Genomic DNA, 22196 nt, shown 5'->3' with positions numbered 1-22196 from the left:
TTGGTTAGCCTGGATAAAATACCCATTTAAGGACCATGACCTTCAAATGTTACTCTCTATTCTATTCTGTACTATCAGATTTTTATAGTATATTCTTTCTAATATATATGCACCTCCATGTTTAAAGAATATAAATACACCAAAGAGGGTGTGTCATGGGGCTGAATCAGATAATTTCTTAAACTATCTGCCTATTCTGCTGTTGTACAAATCTAAAACTAAGATGTAATATATTTTTACTAAAAAACAAAACCAGAGGAAACAAAAATTATACAAGCCTAGAGACAAAAATAGTATCTTAAGTAGTAATAATTCATATACCTATGAGTCTCTCTCATGGATTCCCAAAAGTCACCCACTGATTTCTGGGACTCCCGACAAAATGCTTTACTTATATACACAATTGAGTAATTTTACCCTTCAGTGCAAGATGTAGTTCTTTTGAAGGTAACTAGGCTCCATTGAGAGAAGGCAATGGCACCCCACTCCAGTACTCTTGCCTGGAAAAACCCATGGACGGAGGATCCTGGTAGGCTACAGTCCATGGGGTCGCTAAGAGTTGCACATGACTGAGCAACTTCACTTTCATGCATTGGAGAAGGAAATGGCAACCCACTCCAGTGTTCTTGCCTGGAGAATCCCAGGGACAGGGGAGCCTGGCAGGCTTCCGTCTGTGGGGTCGCACAGAGTCGGACATGACTGAAGTGACTTAGCAGCAGCAGCAGCTTATCACATTCTTCCCTGGCTGCCAAGGCAAATGAGACCAGGCTTGCTATTGCCATGAGTCTCCCAATGTGGGTAACAAATGCTGATAAGCCTTGTCTATACTAGTTACTGCTAAGCAATGTCACCATTTTCCAATTCCATCGTGACTATCAGCTGCTATCTCTATCCTGATGAATTGGCTGGTACATACTGGGGGCAGGGACGCTCTTGATATGTGAAATCCTCAGTACATATTAATACTCTGAAAATTTAAATTCACCCAAGTCATATAGTACTCCAAACACTAATAATCTGTGCCTTCAATATAATGATGTCTTCACGGTCTTTCATGATCTATTTTATAGAGCAGAAAGTGCTACACTCAATATGCCAGCAAATTTGGAAAACTCAGCAGTGGCCACAGGACTGGAAAAGGTCAGTTTTCATTCCAATCCCAAAGAAAGGCAATGCCAAAGAATGCTCAAACTATTGCACAATTGCACTCATCTCACACGTTAGTAAAGGAATACTCAAAATTCTCCAAGCCAGGCTTCAGCAATATGTGAGCTGTGAACTTCCTGATGTTCAAGCTGGTTTTAGAAAAGGCAGAGGAACCAGAAATCAAATTGCCAACATCCGTTGGATCATGGAAAAAGCAAGAGAGTTCTAGAGAAACATCTATTTCTGCTTTATTGACTATGCCAAAGCCTTTGACTGTGTGGATCACAATAAACTGTGGAAAATTCTGAAAGAGTTGGGAATACCAGACCACCTGATCTGTCTCTTGAGAAATTTGTATGCAGGTCAGGAAGCAATAGTTAGAACTGGACATGGAGCAACAGACTGGTTCCAAATAGGAAAAGGAGTTCGTCAAGGCTGTATATTGTCACCCTGTTTATTTAACTTCTATGCAGAGTACATCATGAGAAACGCTGGGCTGGAAGAAACACAAGCTGGAATCAAGATTGCTGGGAGAAATATCAATAACCTCAGATATGCAGATGACACCAGCCTTATGGCAGAAAGTGAGGAGGAACTCAAAAGCCTCTTGATGAAAGTGAAAGAGGAGAGTGAAAAAGTTGGCTTGAAGTTCAACATTCAGAAAACAAAGATCATGGCATCCGGTCCCACCACTTCATTGGAAATAGATGGGGAAATAGTGGAAACAGTGTCAGACTTTATTTTTCTGGGCTCCAAAATCACTACAGATGGTGACTGCAGCCATGAAATTAAAAGACGCTTACTCCTTGGAAGGAAAGTTATGACCAACCTAGATAGCATATTCAAAAGCAGAGACATTACTTTGCCAACAAAGGTTCGTCTAGTCAAGGCTATGGTTTTTCCTGTGGTCATGTATGGATGTGAGAGTTGGACTGTGAAGAAGGCTGAGCGCCGAAGAATTGATGCTTTTGAAGTGTTGTGTTGGAGAAGACTCTTGAGAGTCCCTTGGACTGCAAGGAGATCCAACCAGTCCATTCTGAAGGAGATCAGCCCTGGGATTTCTTTGGAGGGAATGATGCTAAAGCTGAAACTCCAGTACTTTGGCCACCTCATGCGAAGAGTTGACTCATTGGAAAAGACCCTGATGCTTGGAGGGATTGGGGGCAAGAGGAGAAGGGGACGACAGAGGATGAGATGGCTGGATGGCATCGCTGACTCGATGGACGTGAGTCTCAGTGAACTCTGGGAGTTGGTGATAGACAGGGAGGCCTGGCGTGCTGCGATTCATGGGGTCACAAAGAGTCAGACACGACTGAGTGACTGATCTGATCTGATCTGAGTCCCTCAAGATGGTGTCTTAAGGAGTGTCTGGGTGTCTCCTATACAAAGATTAACATGGACAAATTAGTTTGGGAAACACCAGTATGTATAAAAATAAATATTTCTGTACTGTAGGCCTTTGTATAGGAGCCTTGAATATTAATATACTAGTGTATGTTGTGAATATCAAGAAAATAAAATGTAATTTTCCACAATCTATCATGGCATTTATTTTAATTTGTAAAGTTTCTGATAGAACTAATTTTCTAAAGAGTACAATTTAGGAAAAACTTTATTAGGTTTTAGTGAAAACTACTATTTGTGGGGTTAAATACTGAAAAAGTTGTTTAAAGTATACAGTGTTGATATATGGCAAAACCAATACAATATTGTAAAGTTAAAAAATAAAAAAAGAAAAGAAAAAAAAACTGCTACAACTCTCTTTTTTACAAAAAAAAAAAAAAAAAGAAGTCTTTATAAATAAATTTTAAAAATTATCTTCAGGGAGATAGATTTGAATTATGCTATGTTTAGAAGCTTGCCAGATTGCCAAGATAAAAGTATAATAACTAGTTAGAAGAGTTCTTAAAACTGTAAAATATTTTTGGAAAGAGATGTTTAAAATTTTATGTGTGGAAATTTAATGAAAATCCTACTCAAGTCATTTTATATATACTTTTCTGATGACTTTGCCACTTCCCCTTTTTCTCACCTCCAAGTATCAGAATGATGCCTTTAGAATCTGATGTGAGAAGAAAAATGTGAGGAACTGTTAGTCACTCAGTCATGTCTGACTCTTTGTGCTTCTCTATCCATGGGATTCCCCAGGCAAGAATACTGGAGTGGGTTGCCATCCCCTCCTCCAGGGGATCTTCCCAACCCAGGGGATCAAACCTGGGTCTCTTGCATTGCAGGCAAATTCTTTACCATCTGAACCACCAGGGAAGCTCAGGATCTGGCATACTAGAATTAAATATTAGGTCTATCTTTTATTAGCTGGATAATTATGAACAACTTAATTTCTCTAAGCTTCAGCTCCTTATTATAAATTAGAAATAATAATAATAGCTAACATGATCTTTTAGACAAACTAATTGAAATGATAAATTTAACACAGTTAGCATAATGTCTAATATACAGTGGAAAAAAAAACCATACACACACATACATATATATAATTATGATACAGTTTTTAGAAAGTCTGAGATAGGGTGATATGATTAGAATCTTCTCATAGATTCAAGCTCAGAATAGACACATATTCTCCCAATTGGTTTGCCTTGGAAATGAACTGAGATCATTCTGTCGTTTTTGAGATTGTACCCAAGTACCGCATTTTGGAGTTTTTTGTTGACCATGAGGGCTACTCCACTTCTTCTAAGGAATCCTTGCTCATAGTAGTAGACATAATGGTCATCTGAATCAAATTCACCCATTCCCGTCCATTTTAGTTCACTGATTCCTAAAATGTCAGTGTTCACTCTTACTGTCTCCTGTTTGATCACATCCAGTTTACCTTGATTCATGGACCTAACATTCCAGGTTTCAACGCAGTATTGTTCTTTACAGCATCGGACTTTACTTTCACCACCAAACACATCCACACCTGGGTGTCGTTTCTGCTTTGGCTCAGCCTCTTCATGCCTTCTGAAGCTACTTCTTCAGTCCTCCCCAGTGGCATATGGGACACCTACAGACCTAGGAAGTTCATCTTTTAGTGTTATATCTTTTTGCCTTTTCATACTCTTCATGAGGTTCTCAAGGCAAGAATACTGAATATACATGCTTATACTTTGGCCACTATATGCAGAGACCCTGGATGGAAAAGACCCTGATGCTGGGAAAGATTGAGGGCAGGAGGAGAAGGGGACAACAGAGGATGAGATGGTTGGATGGCATTGACTCAGTGGATATGAGTTTGAACTAACTCTGGGAGATAGTGAAACACAGGGAAGCCTGGCATGCTGTAGTTCATGGGGTCGCAAAGAGTCGGACACAACTCAGCGACTGAACAACTCCCAATTGACCACAGCATCATGACTTGGAAAAAATTCAAGAAACTTATCAACTGCCTCCCCCTACATTATCATTCCAGCTCAGAGAAATTAGATGGGAGTAGAATTTTATATTAAATTAGTGGCTTATCAACACTGCACAGTGTTAGTCTCTTCTAATTTAACCATTAATCTTGAAAAACTGTTTTACCAGCCAACATGCATAAGTAATAAGGCAGTTGCTCAGATAACAGGGATACATCCTATGTGAAACTTAAACTCCTTCATATGTTTTCCCATCACATCCTTATACTTCCTCCTTCATAGCATTCATCACACTTGATAATATTTATTTATTTGCTTTCCATACTAAATTGTAAGCTCAGTACCAGCAGGCACTTTATCTTTCTTGGTGGTAACCATATCTCCAGCATCTAATGTACTACCTAATACAGGGGAAAGTGAAAGTGAAGTCTCTCAGTCGTGTCGGACTCTTTGCAGTCCCATGGACTGTAGCCTACCAGGCTCCTCCATCCATAGAATTTTCCAGGCAAGAGTACTGGAGTGGGTTGCCATACAGGGGAGCTCCATCAATATTTGTGATACTGAGAACTATAGTGTACACTTTGCTTCTTGTGGCAAGTGTACCATTGATTACCTTATATTGGGAATAATACTATCACCCAAGATTCTAGAAAAGCTTCAAACTTAAAAACAAAAGAAAAGCAAAACAATTTTAGGCAGCTAACAAAGAAACTTCCAGTACAGGTTTTTATCCCCACCCTCCCAACCTTGCCAAAAATTGTTGAGATAAGTTTGTGATTTGTGTTTAAGAGAACTCCATGCAAAATAGAAAAGGAAAGATGTGTTTGATTGGAGATGGGGTCTTTTTGACCTTATGTGACAGAATCAAAAGAGAAGGGAGAGGAGTCAGAAAAAAAAAAAAAAAAACAAAGAAACCAAGGGGGCAGAAAATGCAGAAGGCATATAATGTAAGAAACAGCAACAGGAACAACAGAGTGTGTCTGGTACTGGGAAACAGAACTAGCAACAGACAAAGGAAAAAAATCAACTGTGTCCTCTGCCAAGGAAGAGGAGGCATCAGGTTCATAGGCCTTAAAGGATTTCAGAGGCAAGGTAGCCGACGGTTCTAGTGCTAATGCTAGACAGTAAGGGAGGAGTAACAGAAGCCATTCCACCCACTAGCACACACCACCTCACCACCTGATCTCGTTACAGAGTGTGCATAAGAGTTTGAGATGAGGACTGGCATTCTCTGTATTATCATCATTTAACAAAGATGATGGAAGTATCACTGGTTAGTACTCTTCTATCAAGGCAAAGCCTCTTATCTAGAATAATTTTTAACCCATGATTCCAGACATCAAAAATTATATCATCTCTCTTGTCTTTAAAAAGAGAACCTGCCATTAATTTGTAAGTTCACCAGCAATTTCCTATGTTCCTGTTATACTCATTAGAAAAGGTTGCTTAAAATCTACTCTGTGGTCTGCCAAAGCAGAAATGGCTTCTGTGATTATTTTAACTTGAATTTAGAAAATAAATAAACATATTTTCTTCCTCTTAGATAGCTGTACATTCAGGTGCAGTTTCAGTTGCTTGATACATGGGAGCTAATTATGCTAACTCATACGACTATTTTTTTTTTCTAAGAAGATCAAGGCTTCGTTCCAGCTGAGAACCATGGTAACATTCAGAATATTCTTTAAAAACATGAAAAGAATTTTTTTTGTTCAGAACAACAAAAATTATAATCACAGACAGCAAACTGTTATAGGTCTTGATAAAATTGCTAAGGAGGACAGAAAAGGAAATTTTCTTTTTGTCAATCATGCCCTCTAGTGGAAGATTGACAACAGAAAAGAGCTTGCTTTTGAAGAGCGGAGCTTATCCTTAATTTGCTGCATAGTAGAGCATTTGTCAGACACGACTGAGAGACTTCACTTTCACTTTTCACTTTCATGCATTGGAGAAGGAAATGGCAACCCACTCCAGTGTTCTTGCCTGGAGAATCCCAGGGACGGGGGAGCCTGGTGGGCTGCAGTCTATGGGGTCACACAGAGTCAGACACGACTGAAGAGACAGCAGCAGCATCAGCAGAGCATTTGTACAGAGGCAGATTTATATACATTTTTCTTCAAGCATCCCTGAAGCATAAATATAATAAACTATTGATTATGCTATTTGGCATTGTGCATTTCAATAAATTCTCTCATCTGAAATAATGCACTATGCAAGAATTGTGTGTACTGGCTACCCAGTTTAGCCATGGTGAAGGATTGTAACCTCAAAATATGTACAGTGTGCCAGAAAAAAGATATACAGATACAGTGACAGCATTGATTTTATTCTCCATTCTGTCAGTGGCAAGCAGGCTAAGTGAGGGATACCAATTCACAAACTTAGGTTTCTGTATAATCAGTTTATGAAGCCAGATTATAAAAATGTCCACTGTGTGTTCAGTTAGGAGGTGAGTGACCTGGTGACTATTTTTCAAGACAACAACAAAGAAAAAGATGTTACTGTACTCAGCACTGTTAGCAGCTGTATTGACATAATTAAGAAAAACCATATTTTTTCCCCTGTAATAGTCAAATTAATCCAAAACATGCCTGTAACATTAAGATTTTTAATATCCCCTTGGAGAATAGAGAAGAAAATTCATAGGAATGTACTGACTTTATGTGATTTGGTAAAGTCATGTACAGAAAAATCACAAAGTTGGATTCGTTTTCTAACCTTCAGAAACTATGATTTAGGGGGCACAAGAGGAGTTCCATCCCTTTGGTTATAGGATTCACTCATTAAAATAGTTAGCACTCTTGAAAAGAGCAGGAGGATATGTGCCTGCAAAAATTTTATATATTTACCCCGTCCCCGGAACCTGAAGAGCAATATCTTCCACTGTCCTTATTATAGAGAACATGTGCTTCCCAGGTTTATTTACTTGTTTAGATTCTAAAGCTCATCATATATAAAGGACGTCTTCATTGTAGAGGTTGTGAATATTGCATGTCAAAACGGAAATGACGTACTTTTTGAAAATTTCTCAGTTTTGCTTACAGTTCAACAACTCCAACTTTTATGAGAGTCTGCAGGGTTTTTCAGATATACAACTCAGATGTTAGCTCTACTGTGAAAAGCAAGCTCAATCTGATTGCAGTTGTTTATGATCCAATTGTCCTGACCTCTTTGCAAAAAAAGGGTGTTCATAATCAGCTAATTTGTATATTTCCAGTTTACATGGTGCAAAAAAAATTTTGTGTCAGAACAAATGCCAAAGACTGTGTAGCATAATCAAGTGAGAAAAGGTTGGCCTGGGGAATAAAATAACTAACAAATTTAGTTTTGAGCTCAATCATGTTTGAGTCAGAGTATCCAAAACAATGCAGGGTATAATATTTTTTTTTAAAGTAAATCTGAGAAGGATAAATCCTCCAGGTTAATAATCATTATTTTTAAGAAAAAAGGATTTGCAATTCTCCATAAAACCTTAAATTTTTGAGAAAAAAAAAATCACCTGGCTCTCAAGAGACCAGATTAATTTGTGGCTTTGCCAAACCAGTAGATAAGTTTAGCAGATGTCACTATGCTATCTTCAGAATCAGTAACTTTACCTGCCAAATGGTAGTTAAGTGACAAATCCAAGAACATATTTTTTTTTTTTTGAGTCACTTCAGTATCTCCAGTGCCTAGCATTGGGTCATAAAAATGGAAGGAACATCATAAATATCATCTAATGTATAAACATGAATAACTCATATCACTGAATTGTGAAAACTAAAAAGATACATATAAATCACTTTGAAAAAATATTTAAATAAATTAACATGATTTCTGACTAAGAACATCTAATCCTATGTGCTGGGAGCAGGAGCTCCGCCTTTTTTTTTTTTTTTTTGGTGCACAGGGACACCCTGAGTGGGGTCCTAGCCGTCCGGAAAACTCAACACAGGCGGAACAATAGGGCTGATGACCCCAATTGTTCCGAGGTGGGGGGGGGGGGGCAATAGGGCTGATGACCCTAATTGCTCTGAGGGACCTACCTTCGAAAAGCCTGTTCAGGCGCCACTTGCCAGGGTCCAGCCCCGTTGGATCCAGGGGTTTCGAAGGGGAGACGGCGTCAGCGCGGATCAGGAAACAATTGCTTAATTAAACGTTAATTAAGGATATAAAGAGTGGTTAAATAAGGATAGCTCAGTGAGGAAATTCAGTGGAAAAAAGCATCTGAAATAAGGATAGCTCAGTGAGGAAATTCAGTGGAGAAAAGAGGCTGAATAATTCAGCCAGAAGGTGAGAGAAAGAACGACATGGGGAGACCAAGTTTCGGTGAACAAGGCCTGCACTTTATTTTCCAAAGTAGTTTTTATACCTTAAGTTATGCATAGAGGATAATGGGGGAAAGGGTAGAGTCATGCAGTAAGCCAGGCTTTCTTCCTGCAAACTTATCATATGCAAAAGTTTAGGTGATTTGCATCATCTTCTGGCCTGGAGGCCTGTTAACATTTTAAGAAACTTATTTTTCTCTAAAGGTGATTATTCTAAAGTCAGGCGCCACCCTCCAAAAGCATTAGATAAAGTTGCATTCCTATAGGGCAAAGGTCTGGTGGGCTCTAACAAGAAAAAGAATTAACTCAAGGGTCCAAGGTTACAAACATTAAAGCTACTACTTACACCAATCATATTAATCAATACACTGCCAGGGACACAGCAGGTAAGGGACATGGAGACTTAGCAGCAAACATTGGCCCAACAAGTGAAAAACCCTTCACCAATACAATTTCTAATCAATCTTTTAACTGCTCAAAGGAATCTGTATTTAGACTGTTTAGAACATCTCATGCCTCTCACAGTTGGGAGGCTCTGGGCAATCACATGTGGCCGGAAAAACCTATTCAAGCAGGCTAGAGGACTTCCAAAGGAGTTTGTAGGTTGAAACACTATCACACCCAGGAACTTTATTAACAGGAGCTGTAAGTTAACTCTTTTTTCAGAGAGAGGTAGTGGGGGACAGCCCCCCATAAAGTCAGAGGTGTAGGTGAGAGCACAAAGCAGAAAGTAGGCAGACTCTGGTTTTGGGGGTAGATGCTTGAGAATTTCCAGGGGGACTCCTGAGGCTCGATCCCACCTTTGCGTATGCCGAGCCTCCTTCCTTATGACTTGCCACGGGCGGAGCTCCTGCTCCCAGCACCTACGTGTCATTACTGTAGTGTGCTAGAGGGAAAACATCTTTTAATCATTTTATGTTTGTAAAAATGTAAAATGGCATCAAAGGATATCTCACAATTTGCATTTGAAATGCTCTAATCATCCTATTATGCTAAATATTAAAGAATTTGCAATTGCAATGGAAACATTAAAGAGCTTTCTTTAAAAGCAACAACAAAACAATATATATATACACATACATATTATATATATATATATATATATATATATATATATATATGCCATCTTCTACACCTGTCTCATAGAAGGGTATTTTTTATGAAATGTGTTCCTACTCTTCAAAGTTCAAAACTACATCATACCATTAGAAGCATCTTTAGAGAAAATTTCAACCATCATTACAATATCTGAAAGCTTTTTCTGGAGGCACATGGTTTGTGAGACAGGCTGTTTACTTGCGTGGAGGGGGCTCCGATAGAATGGGGTAGGCATCATACTCCTTAATATTGTATAGGGACTCTAGTAGTTTCCTCTGGGGTGCCATTCGGAAGTGAGGGTAATGGAATTGAGAGGATGGAAGGCTGACAGTGGCAAATGGATTGTGTGATAGGAAGAGGCAACCTGGTTTAAACAGAGCACTGAACTCTTCATTGTGTCTTACAGGATATGAACGATTACCCTCCAGTATTTAGTAAACGAATCTACAAAGGAATGGTGGCTCCAGATGCTGTCAAGGGTACACCTATAACAACTGTTTACGCCGAAGATGCAGACCCCCCTGTAAGTTGAAGACATTGATTAATACTCAGAACTTAAGGGAGAAAATTTTAACACTTATAAATGACCCAGTTCCCAAGACAGCACAATGAGTCTGTGTGTTCCACTCTATCTACTCTCTCACATTTGATGCACTCTTACCTGTTGCACACACAGGTACAGACCATATTTCAAGTGATTATTATTGAACTTAGATAATTAAGGATATGGTTTTTGTTTTACTGTGATTCAATATCTAGTATTTCTCAGTTTGTCTAATACTAATGATAAATATGTAATATATAAAGAATTATCTACATTTGCAATACGTATAACTCAGTTTCTTTATTTGGAACATCATAGGTTTAGTTTAGCCTAGATAAGTTTTATCCTTAAGTGTCTTCCATCTTACTTACATTTCATTAATGTAACATATATGTTATATATATAATATATACAATATTAAGGAGTGTGATCCTACCCCAACATATATATACATATGTTATATATAACATATGTAACAGCATATAACAATATTACATTGTACTAATTTTGGTAAGCTAAAATTGTCTTGCTTTTAGAACATATTTCATAGATTCTCTTAGATGTCCTAAATTGCCTTTCAAGATAGAGGATTTCTAATTAAATTATAGCAGAAGTAAGGTAAATTTTCCTTAATATCATTTCTTAATGTATTGAAGATAGCATATCCATTCCAATACTCTTGCCTGGAAAATTCCATGGACTGAGAAGCTTGGTAGGCTACAGTCCATGGGGTCACATAAAACTAATAGTACTTGTATAAAAACGCTTTCTAGAAATAACTTGAGAGTATTTTACGTATTATTTATTCTCATAATAGTTGGATAATGAAGATTTGAATTTTTTATCTTGGGTGAACTTGTATTATAAGTTAGTAGCTGATAAATTCTAGAAAAATGTTAAAACTATTAAATAAAACCATTTTAGAAAAGTAAGAAAATAGAAAAAGACCTCAATTTTATAAGTGACTTAAAATTTCTGTTTTGTATGGCTAATATAAGCACTATTTATGTAATGCTATTTATTTAATAAAATATGAATGGCAGTCATAACATTTTTCAGCTTCAGTTATGACAAGCCATATAGTCTTTTGTAACTGTGAGGTCTTAAGAAATAATAATGTTAACATGAAAGCAATGACCTTTCACTCAGAAGTTCCTTTTCTCAAATGTACTAAAATGTCCTTGAAATTGATTTATTGAATCTTGGGAAATATGATAGGCAAAACTTCAGAGCCTTGAACACACCAATAGAGATGGTGAATGTGAAATTGTGGTTTGCCTGTTTAAGTAAACTCTCAGAGGTACAAAATATTTTAAAATTAGGAATACAGTTCAATTCAATTCAAGATATGTGTTTTGAGCACCAGCTCCGTAGTGACCACTGTGCTAACCAGGTTTTGCTGTCCAGAAACTGACAGTCTCACAGGGAGAACAGAACTGCGCAGAGAAACTATAAAGCGCTCTGTAAATGTAGGGGAGGAAGTATTTTCTTTTCTTCCCCTCCAAGATTTCTGGCTGATCTAATAATTAAATTGGCATATGACAGATTAGCAAGAGGAAAACAAATTTAAATTTGTACATACAGGAGCTCATAATATAATGCTTGAAAAAGTGACTAGAGCAGACAGCTTTTATTTTTTAGACCAAGTACTAATACATCTGTGGAGAGCTGACAAGATGACGGGTTTGGGCTTGGTGTAGTCATTTAGTAAAGAAGTAATGAGATTTGCTTACATGACCTTGTCATCCTTGAATTCCCTGTATTTGGCAGTAAGGTTTTCTCATCCTCTTGGTATAGAGAGGATACCTTTCACACGGGAGATTTATGTCCTTCTTTCAGGGAGACAAAAGAGTAGAAGTGTCCTTCTTACACTGACTGTCTCTTAAGTAACTTTAATTCAAAATAATCAACATGCCCAAGTGACATATTTTGGGCAAAGTGCCCTGAACCCTCTCCTAAGCAAATACAGCATCTTAAAATACTCATATTTCTAAGAAATTTTCATTAGCACAGAATTTAAGATAGTGTTGTTTCCTGACATTAATGATGATATTCTAAAAGTAGGCCTGCTGCTCATCTATGTGGGACAGTCTTATCGTGGGTGGCAAAATCCCTGCTTCACTTCTGTCACTTGTGACCTTGCAGTGACTTTCAGTCACTGTGCAGATGTGAAAGAAGCTGTCTTGTTCTGTTGTCTGTTTTCTAAATAAGTCATATTACTTATATAAAGTATTTGCATAGAGAGAAGTTCTTTTCACTTCCTAAAACCTGTTTATGGAAATTTACCGACTCAACTGCCATATTAAAGAAACTCTTAGGCTTGTATTCCCAATAATATTTTTTTTTAATTTTTAATATCTAATGCTGTCTTTTCAGTAGATGAAAGATGGATGCCAGTTGTCCAACTGGAATACTGAGCATGTGTCTTTCAGTTAGCAAATATATTATTTTATGAGATTGAGTTTTGATCCTTGAAACACTTTCAGCTATTGGCATAACTAGTATTCAGCACTGAATTTTCCATCATTGCTACAAATGGTGTCCCTTAAATTAGCATAGTTACAATTTGGCTGTACCTACAACAATCTGAAATAAAAGCTAATTCCATGAAATTTTTTAGAAAATATCAATATAAATTATACACCTTTCAAAGTGCTATGATTGATTTTCACTTTTATTGTTTTAAATCAGTGCCATAAATACAGAATAAGTATTTTTCAGATGGACTTGCCAAGCATTTTTATTCTGTTAGTGTTATAAATATTTATTCACTAAAAGAAGATAGTTTCAGTTTCATATCTGTCTGGGCTCTTAAGTCAGTTTCACTCCTTAGGGCTGTGAGTAGCTATAGGTAACACTATGTTTATTTAATGATCTCTCTTCCAAATAAGAAGGTAAGGTCCTTGAGGGCAAGAATCAAAACTTAATCCAATTTGTTTTTTTCCCACAGTTAACCATGTTTGGTACTTAGTAGAAACATTTGTTGAATAAATAATCAGTGATTTCTATGCTCTTCAGAATTGACAAAATGTGCCAGATCTTCAGAAATTTAGTTATTTGTGAACTTGGACGAATTTCTTCTTGTCTCCAGGCCCAAGTATGGCCATTTGAGGTCTGTGAGAATTAAGTGAAGAAAGGCAAATATAATGCTTAGTGCTACTTCTGCCCTCTCATATAAGTAGGTATTGTTACAATTCTGCAATGATAATTTGCCTCTCTAGAGGTTGGCAAGGCATCATGTTTCTTGTGAATGAAATGAGAATCACCCATTTTAAACTAGAAAATAGCAACTGTAAAATCTTTTGAAGTATCAGATGGAGAAATGGGTAAGATCTTAAAGCCAGAGAGAGCATTGCTGTTGAATATAAATTAAGAATTATAAAATGCATATTGTGCAAGCCTAAAGTGATCTAGAGAGGAAAAAAAGTTTTCTAGGATTTTTTTTTCCCTTGAATTAAAATTGTTAGGACTTTTATTTTCTGTCTTGCTTTTGTGACAGCATTGACATTATGTAGTTCACCAGAGACGTGTATGGTGAATGACTGATCATTTTGGATATTAAAAATTGCTAACCTTTTCTTTCTGCTCACCAGAGACTTCTCATTCTGAACTGTCACAAGACAAAATTCCAAGTGTAGTTTCCATTTACATATTTTTATCCTTTCCGAAGCTGTGGGCCAAACCAGATGATACAAGAGCTCTCTTTGTGGGCAGGGTAAATGTCTCACAGTACAGTGTCCTTCATTATCAACTGGAAACAGAAAAATATGAATAAATACATTTTGTTCATTTCCAAGAAGTGCTAATCTTCTCATTGTTGTGTCAATTCTTTCCTTTTAATACATCTGAGGAATTTATAACATTCTTGTTTAAAGTAAATCAGTATTTGGATCATGTTTAATAGTAACAATTTTGACAAACTTTCTTATTTGCATATAGTCATGCGAAAAATATTTATATATTGAAGACTTCTTTTTTAGGTTTTGATATCAATTTATAAAGTTAATATGCTTCATGAAAAGCAATCTTGTAGTTTTCAATAGCAACCGGCTTTAATCAGTGAATGTTCTCACTTCACTTTTCTTTTTTCAGAAGGTATTTTTATAAAGGGGTAATAATTGCATCTGTGAGGCAAATTTTTCCTTTCTGCTGAGATTTTGAGGGCTATATTATCCATTCAGAGTTCAGACAAGTTACCTGAGAAATTATTTTTAAAGTGATTTCACGGGTGGCTTTAACATCCTTTTCAATCATTTGAGGACACTTTTGTTGATCTCTAGAGAGTAAAAAAGATGGTCAGGTCAGTTTTTCTTTTCTATGATGTGTGACTTAGAATGTCATCATGTCACCAAATAATGCCAGGTAATTATGATGATCTTCTCCAAATGCTTAACCCTCCACATAATCATTCTGTTGCAATCTATTAGCAGAGAGCAAACAGTAAAATGAAAACAGCAACTGTCTTTATCCATGATTTGCTGCTTGCTGGCTTTGTGTGCAATAGTTAAAACTATTCAAGGCTAGGAGTGTTATAAGATTGTATTTTTATCACCAGATGATATGGCTATTCTGTATCATTTTCCATTTATATCTCTACAGATCTGTTTGTCATCACTCACCACATACTGGTTTGTGTTGTTTTGCTCTATTGATTTAGGTTATTGCTAGCAATGTAGTGGAAACTCTGGTTTTAAAGAACAGTGCTTACTAACCACATTTGCTGACCCTGAAGCATGTTAGGGGAATGTACACAGCTCAGTGGGATTTTTTCCTTCACAGCAAAGCTGTAAGGGAAATAATCAAGAACTATTTTCACAATGCATGTCAGCTTGTGAAAATTGAGAGGAGGTAGCCTAGCCTGAGTCCCTTTGGTCTCACATACTTAATTGGAAAAAAAAAACTCATACAATGAAACAGTTGGGACTTGATCTTTAGAATGACAATGGGTTATAATTAGATTTTAAGCTGTAAATGAATACAAAGGCAAAGGTTTATGAGACAGTTTATACATGATTAAAGTCTTGCTGTTGTTCTTCAGTCACTGTTTTGTCTGATGCTTTGTGACCCCAAAGACTGCAGCACGCAAGGCTTCCCTGTCCTTCACTGTCTCTTGGCACTTACTCAAACTCCTGTCCATTGAGTCAATGTCATCCCACCACCTCGTCCTCTGTTGCCCCCTTCTCCTCCTGCCCTCAGTATTTTCCAGCATCAGAGTCTTTTTCAATGAGTCAGCTCTTTGCATCAGGTGACCAAACTATCAGAGCTTCAGCATCAGTCCTTCCAATGCATATTCAGGGTTGATTTCCTTTAGGATTGATTGATTTGATCTCTTTGCAATCCAAGGGACTCTCAAGAGTCTTCTCCAGCACCACAGTTCAAAAGCATCAATTCTTCAGCACTCAGTCTTCTTTATGGTCCAACTCTCACATCAGTACAAGACTACAGGAAAAACCATAGCTTTGACTACATGCTGCTGCTGCTAAGTCACTTCAGTCGTGTCTGACTCTATGAGACCCCATAGACGGCAGCCCACCAGGCTTCCCCGTCCCTGGGATTCTCCAGGCAAGAACACTGGAGTGGGTTGCCATTTCCTTCTCCAATGCATGAAAGTGAAAAGTCAAAGTGAAGTCGCTCAGTCGTATCCGACTCTAGCGACCCCATGGACTGCAGCCTACCAGGCTCCTCCATCCATGGGATTTTCCAGGCAAGAGTACTGGAGTGGGGTGTCATTGCCTTCTCCGTTTGACTACATAGACTACATAGCAAGATGATGTCTCTGTTTTTTAATACTGTCTAGGTTTAATACTGTCATATCTTTTCTTCCAAGGAGCAAGCATCTTTTAGTTTTGTGGCTGTAGTCACCATCCACGGTGATTTTGGAGCCCAAGAAAATAAAATCTGCCACTGTTTCCATTTTTTTCCCCCATCTATTTGTCATGAAGTGATGGGATGGGTTGCCATGATCTTATTTTTTTAATGTTGTGTTTTAATCCAGCATTTTCATTTTCCTCTTTCACCCTCATCAAAAGGCTCTTTAGTTCCTCTTTGATTTCTCAATAGAGTGGTATCATCTGCATATCCATTAATGTCTAGAAAAGACTTATCTAAGTGTGTTAAGGCTCTGTCATTTTCTTCTGCCTTGTGCCTTTTAGTTTCAAGAACAATTATATTCTTAACTTTACTTGAGGTCAATATTAGATTTAACTGCTTTGATTGCAACTAGGATGACCCAGAGGGATGGTATGGGGAGGGAGGAGGGAGGAGGGTTCAGGATGGGGAACACATGTATACCTGTGGTGGATTCATTTTGATATTTGGCAAAACTAATACAATTTGTAAAGTTTAAAAATAAAATAAAATAAAAAAAAAGAAACTGCCACGCATACCAGGGCAAATAGGACATTTTTCTTTTGTTATAAGTAGTAATATCTATAAAATTACGGGTTTTTTAGCCTGTACAGAAGTGTCATCTTTTTTTTTTTTTGGTGAGAATAAACCTCAGGGGGTTAGGATCCCAATACACTGCAACGAAGGAGGTTCCCAAGGAAATTGAGAGAACTATATCAAGCTCTCCGGAGAAGGCAATAGCACCCCACTCCAGTACTTTTGCCTGGAAAAATCCCATGGATGGAGGAGCCTGGTAGGCTGCAGTCCATGGGGTCACTGAGAGTCGGACTCGACTGAGCAACTTCACTTTCACTTTTCACTTTCATGCATTGGAGAAGGAAATGGCAACCCACTCCAGTGTTCTTGCCTGGAGAATCCCAGGGACTGGGGAGCCTGGTGGGCTTCCATCTATGGGGTCGCACAGAGTTGGACACGACTGAAGCGACTTAGCAGCAGCATATCAAGCTCTCATGATCTCCTGGAGTAGGAAATGGCAACCCATTCCAGTATTCTTGCTTGGAAAATTCCATGGACAGAGAAGTCTGGCAGGCTACAGTCTATGGGTTCACAGAGTTGGAAATCACTAAGTGCCTGTGCACATGTGCACACGTACACACACACACAACAAGTTCTCTGGGGCTCACATAGGTCTCCCTTATAACTTAAATAATGTGTTTACTTTGAGGTACTTGCCAAAGGAAATGAGGAGTGATGCTCTGAAAGAGTATCTTGACTTCTTATCATCTGGATTCTTGACTTTAATACCCTTAAAGCCATTCTGCTTTTAATTTCCCTTCATTACCTACTTTACAATTCCTCCGTATCCTTTAATATGTAAGCAGTAGACCTGCAGTCAAACATGCACCTGGCACGACATAGATACTTCATAGTACTGTCGAATCATCTGATCAATGAGAAAACATTTATGGTGGACTTAACAAATAAGAATATGACAAGAGCCATTATAGTGTTGCAGGAAGGGGGACCCCTTCCAGGGCCCAAAACTGGGCTCTTGTCTAACACTCAGAAATGAATTGTCTGAGGAGACACATGTGCTGACAAAGCAAGAGATTTGTTGGGGAAGGGCACCCGAGATGGAGAGCCGTAGGGTAAGGGAACCCAGGAGAACAGCTCTGCCATGTGGCTCGCAGTCCCTGGTTTTATGGTGATGGGGTTAGTTTCCGGGTTGTCTTTAACCAATCATCCTGACTCTGAGTCCTTCCAGGAGATGCATACCTTGTTCACCCTAGATGGATGCCAGTGAGGATTCTGGGAGGTGGTAGGACATGTGGTGTCTCCTTTTGACCTTTCCTGAACTCTTCCACTTGGTGGTGGCTTATTAGTTCCATGTTCCTTACCAGGACCGCCTGTCATAAAACAGCTCATACAAATGATCTGTTACTATGGTGTCTGGCCAGGATGGGCGGTTTCAGTCAGTGTGCTTCCCCTAACAACAGAATGTAAAATAAATGCCAGAAACAGGAAGGTGAATGTGACCTGGTATGGTCTGAGCCTGCTCTGAACTGGAACTCAACTTTTTAAAAATGTAGGAGATTCATTTAAGTGATGGTAGTAGGCAGAGGAAATGGATCCAAAAATTAAGGTTAAAAATATTTTTCATGAATTTGTGTATCATGATTTGAACTATATCTGATTCAATAAATATCAGTTATTTAAAGTAACATGTTAGGCCCATCTTAGAGACTCATTTGTAGTTGGGAAATATAACACATTTGATTTCACAAAACTCTTTGTATTATGTAGAAAATGGAAGCTTACTAAGAAGACTTACAAACAGGGTAATGAGAAAGCAAAGCTACATATTAAAACAATTTATTCCCTGTGTTATGTAGTATTCATTAGATAAGATAATAAATGAAAACAAGGAGATAAATTAGCAACTATTGCTTTCATTTCATTATTAAAAAAACAAGGTGGACAATTGAAATTGAGAAAATAGAAATACTTAAAAGTCATTGAAATGAAAGAATTAATAGTGATTGGGCAGGAGGTTGATGATCACAGACAGAATAAAAGCACAATGAAAAGTGAATCAAGAGTTTTTAGCTAGAGTGATAAAGATATTCATTATATTAGTCAATGTAAATGAGGCAGATAGAAAATAAAGCTATTTAAGGTGAAAAATAATGCGATAAACTAGGACAGATTAAAGTGATTTGAAATAATTTCAAGATATCTAAATCCAGTCATCTACAGATAGACATTGTCTGATTTCCTTTCCTGAGCAAGGAAGCTGAGAAGACTAAGTCAGGACATGGCTAGTGAAGGAGTCCTCCCCACCAGTAGTGGTGCAGTGGGTACTATTACTCACCCAAGAACCACAGTGCCAGGGCCAGCAGGAGGCTCAGCACTTTTCCAGAATTATAGGTTCATCAAGCTAAAGAAAGCACAGCACCTAGTGCTAAGAAGAGGCTGGAGGTAGAAGGCAGGATAGGGCCAAGAATTCTTTGCACAGGTGAACAATACCATGAAGAGTCCTGAGGCAGATATCGGGTTGCTACAGCTGCTTTGATCTGATGCCAGAATGGAACAGATAGAAAACAAGGAAGTACGAGCTCAGGGAAAAAATTACTGAAGAGGAGACACCTAAATAGAAGCGGAAGCTGTGAAAGTAAATAACATGTTTCAAGAGACAAAGCTTAATCCCATGAAAGAGAAACTTGGAAATAAATTCTCAGATTTTATTCCTACCCTTTTGAGGATGGGTTAGGAGCTGAAGTGTGGAAAGAGTCAGAGGGGGGAAAAAAAACAAAAACAAAAAAATTAAGAGGGTAAAAGAGAAATCTGCAGTGATGTGGTGCCAATGAAAAGAAGAAATGTTCAATGCAGAAAAGAAATGAAATGGTAAAGAGGTTTTTTTTTGTTTGTTTTTTGTTTGTTTTTGTTTTTCAGACAAGGCAAAGAAAATGCAGTCAAGCTAAGTGAAAGACAATAGTTCTTCTGATTAGAAACTCATGAGTAACCTTGATGGTAAATTGGCCTCTCTCCTACAACTTGCTCACATTTTAATTTTAATGATTCTGAGTTACTTTGGAATGTGACATTTATATAGAGATCAATTTTTTCCATTTGTTTCTGAGACTATCAAAAGTTTATTTTTATAGTTTATTCTTTATATTTTTATAGTTTTTATACAGTGGAAGTGAGAAATAGATTTAGGGGCCTAGATATGATAGATAGAGTGCCTGATTAACTATGGAATGAGGTTTGTGACATTGTACAGGAGACAGGGATCAAGACCACCCCCATGGAAAAGAAATGCAAAAAAGCAAAATGGCTGTCTGGGGAGGCCTTACAAATAGCTGTGAAAAGAAGAGAAGTGAAAAGCAAAGGAGAAAAGGAAAGATATAAACATCTGAATGCAGAGTTCCAAAGAATAGCAAGAAGAGATAATAAAGCCTTCTTCAGTGATCAATGCAAAGAAATAGAGGAAAACAACAGAGATCTCTTCAAGAGAATCAGAGATACCAAAGGAATATTTCATACAAAGATGGGCTCGATAAAGGACACAAATGGTATGGACCTAACAGAAGCAGAAGATATTAGAAGAGATGGCAAGAATACACAGAAGAACTGTACAAAAAAGATCTTCACAACCCAGATAATCACGATGGTGTGATCACTGACCTAGAGCCAGACATCCTGGAATGTGAAGTCAAGTGGGCCTTGAAAAGCATCACTATGAACAAAGCTAGTGGAGGTGATAGAATTCCAGTTGAGCTATTCCAAATCCTGAAAGATGATGCTGTGAAAGTGCTGCACTCAATATGCCAGCAAATTTGGAAAACTCAGCAGTGGCCACAGGACTGGAAAAGGTCCGTTTTCATTCCAATCCCAAAGAAAGGCAATGCCAAAGAATGCTCAAACTACCGCACAATTGCACTCATCTCACACGCTAGTAAAGTAATGCTCAAAATTCTCCAAGCCAGGCTTCAGCAAAACGTGAACCGTGAAATTCCTGATGTTCAAGCTGGTTTTAGAAAAGGCAGAGGAACCAGAGATCAAATTGCCAACATCCACTGGATCATAGAAAAAGCAAGAGAGTTCCAGAAAAACATCTATTTCTACTTTATTGACTATGCCAAAGCCTTTGATTGTGTGGATCACAATAAACTGTGGAAAATTCTGAAAGAGATGGGAATACCAGAACACCTGATCTGCCTCTTGAGAAATTTGTATGCAGGTCAGGAAGCAACAGTTAGAACTGGACATGGAACAACAGACTGGTTCCAAATAGGAAAAGGAATACATCAAGGCTGTATACTGTCACCCCGTTTATTTAACTTCTATGCAGAGTACATCATGAGAAATGCTGGGCTGGAAGAAACACAAGCTGGAATCAAGATTGCCAGGAGAAATATCAATAACCACAGATATACAGATGACACCACCCTTATGGCAGAAAGTGAAGAGGAACTCAAAAGCCTCTTGATGAAAGTGAAAGTGGAGAGTGAAAAAGTTGGCTTAAAGCTAAACATTCAGAAAACGAAGACCATGGCATCCGGTCCCATCACTTCATCGGAAATAGATGGTGAAACAGTGGAAACAGTGTCAGACTTTATTTTTCTGGGCTCCAAAATCACTGCAGATGGTGACTGCAGCCATGAAATTAAAAGACACTTACTCCTTGGAAGGAAAGTTATGACCAATCTAGATAGCATATTCAAAAGCAGAGACATTACTTTGCCAACAAAGGTTCGTCTAGTCAAGGCTATGGTTTTTCCTGTGGTCATGTATGGATGTGAGAGTTGGACTGTGAAGAAGGCTGAGCGCCGAAGAATTGATGCTTTTGAAGTGTTGTGTTGGAGAAGACTCTTGAGAGTCCCTTGGACTGCAAGGAGATCCAACCAGTCCATTCTGAAGAGATCAGCCCTGGGATTTCTTTGGAAGGAATGATGCTAAAGCTGTAACTCCAGTACTTTGGCCACCTCATGCGAAGAGTTGACTTATTGGAAAAGACTCTGATGCTGGGAGGGATTGGGGGCAGGAGGAGAAGGGGACGACAGAGGATGAGGTGGTTGGATGGCATCACTGACTCGATGGACGTGAGTCTCAGTGAACTCCGGGAGATGGTGATGGACAGGGAGGCCTGGCATGCTGTGATTCATGGGGTTGCAAAGAGTCGGACATGACTGAGCGACTGATCTGATCTGATCTTATAGTTTTTATAGTTTATTTTTATATTTTTCTTTGAATTATTTATGTGCACTCTCCATAGAAATAATCTATGGAGTTTATGATATAGTTATTGGACATACTTATAAATATTTATACATATTTATGTATTTAAGCCTATATATGATGTATGCCAAAATTTTATATTCTGACTTACCCATT

The 22196-nt window shown here is 38.1% G+C and overlaps 1 protein-coding gene across 8 annotated transcripts in view; it reads left to right on the top strand.

The window, feature by feature from the left end:
• Positions 1-22196, top strand: part of PCDH15 (protocadherin related 15) — a 1046857-nt gene that overhangs the window by 803117 nt on the left and 221544 nt on the right. For 7 of the 8 annotated variants that reach the window (XM_027528919.1, XM_027528921.1, XM_027528918.1 and 4 more), the window contains one exon: positions 10314-10430. In XM_027528919.1, coding sequence (XP_027384720.1) covers positions 10314-10430 — 117 coding nt within the window. Of the gene's footprint in view, positions 1-10313; positions 10440-22196 lie in introns of those variants that run through there. The other variant, XM_027528922.1, reaches the window with a different exon arrangement.

The sequence above is a fragment of the Bos indicus x Bos taurus genome, chromosome 26, assembly GCF_003369695.1.
Source record: "Bos indicus x Bos taurus breed Angus x Brahman F1 hybrid chromosome 26, Bos_hybrid_MaternalHap_v2.0, whole genome shotgun sequence".
In the NCBI taxonomy this organism is placed as follows: Eukaryota; Metazoa; Chordata; class Mammalia; order Artiodactyla; family Bovidae; genus Bos; species Bos indicus x Bos taurus.
The sequence above is the reverse complement of the archived record's forward strand: the minus strand, read 5'-3'. Positions and strand labels throughout refer to the sequence as shown.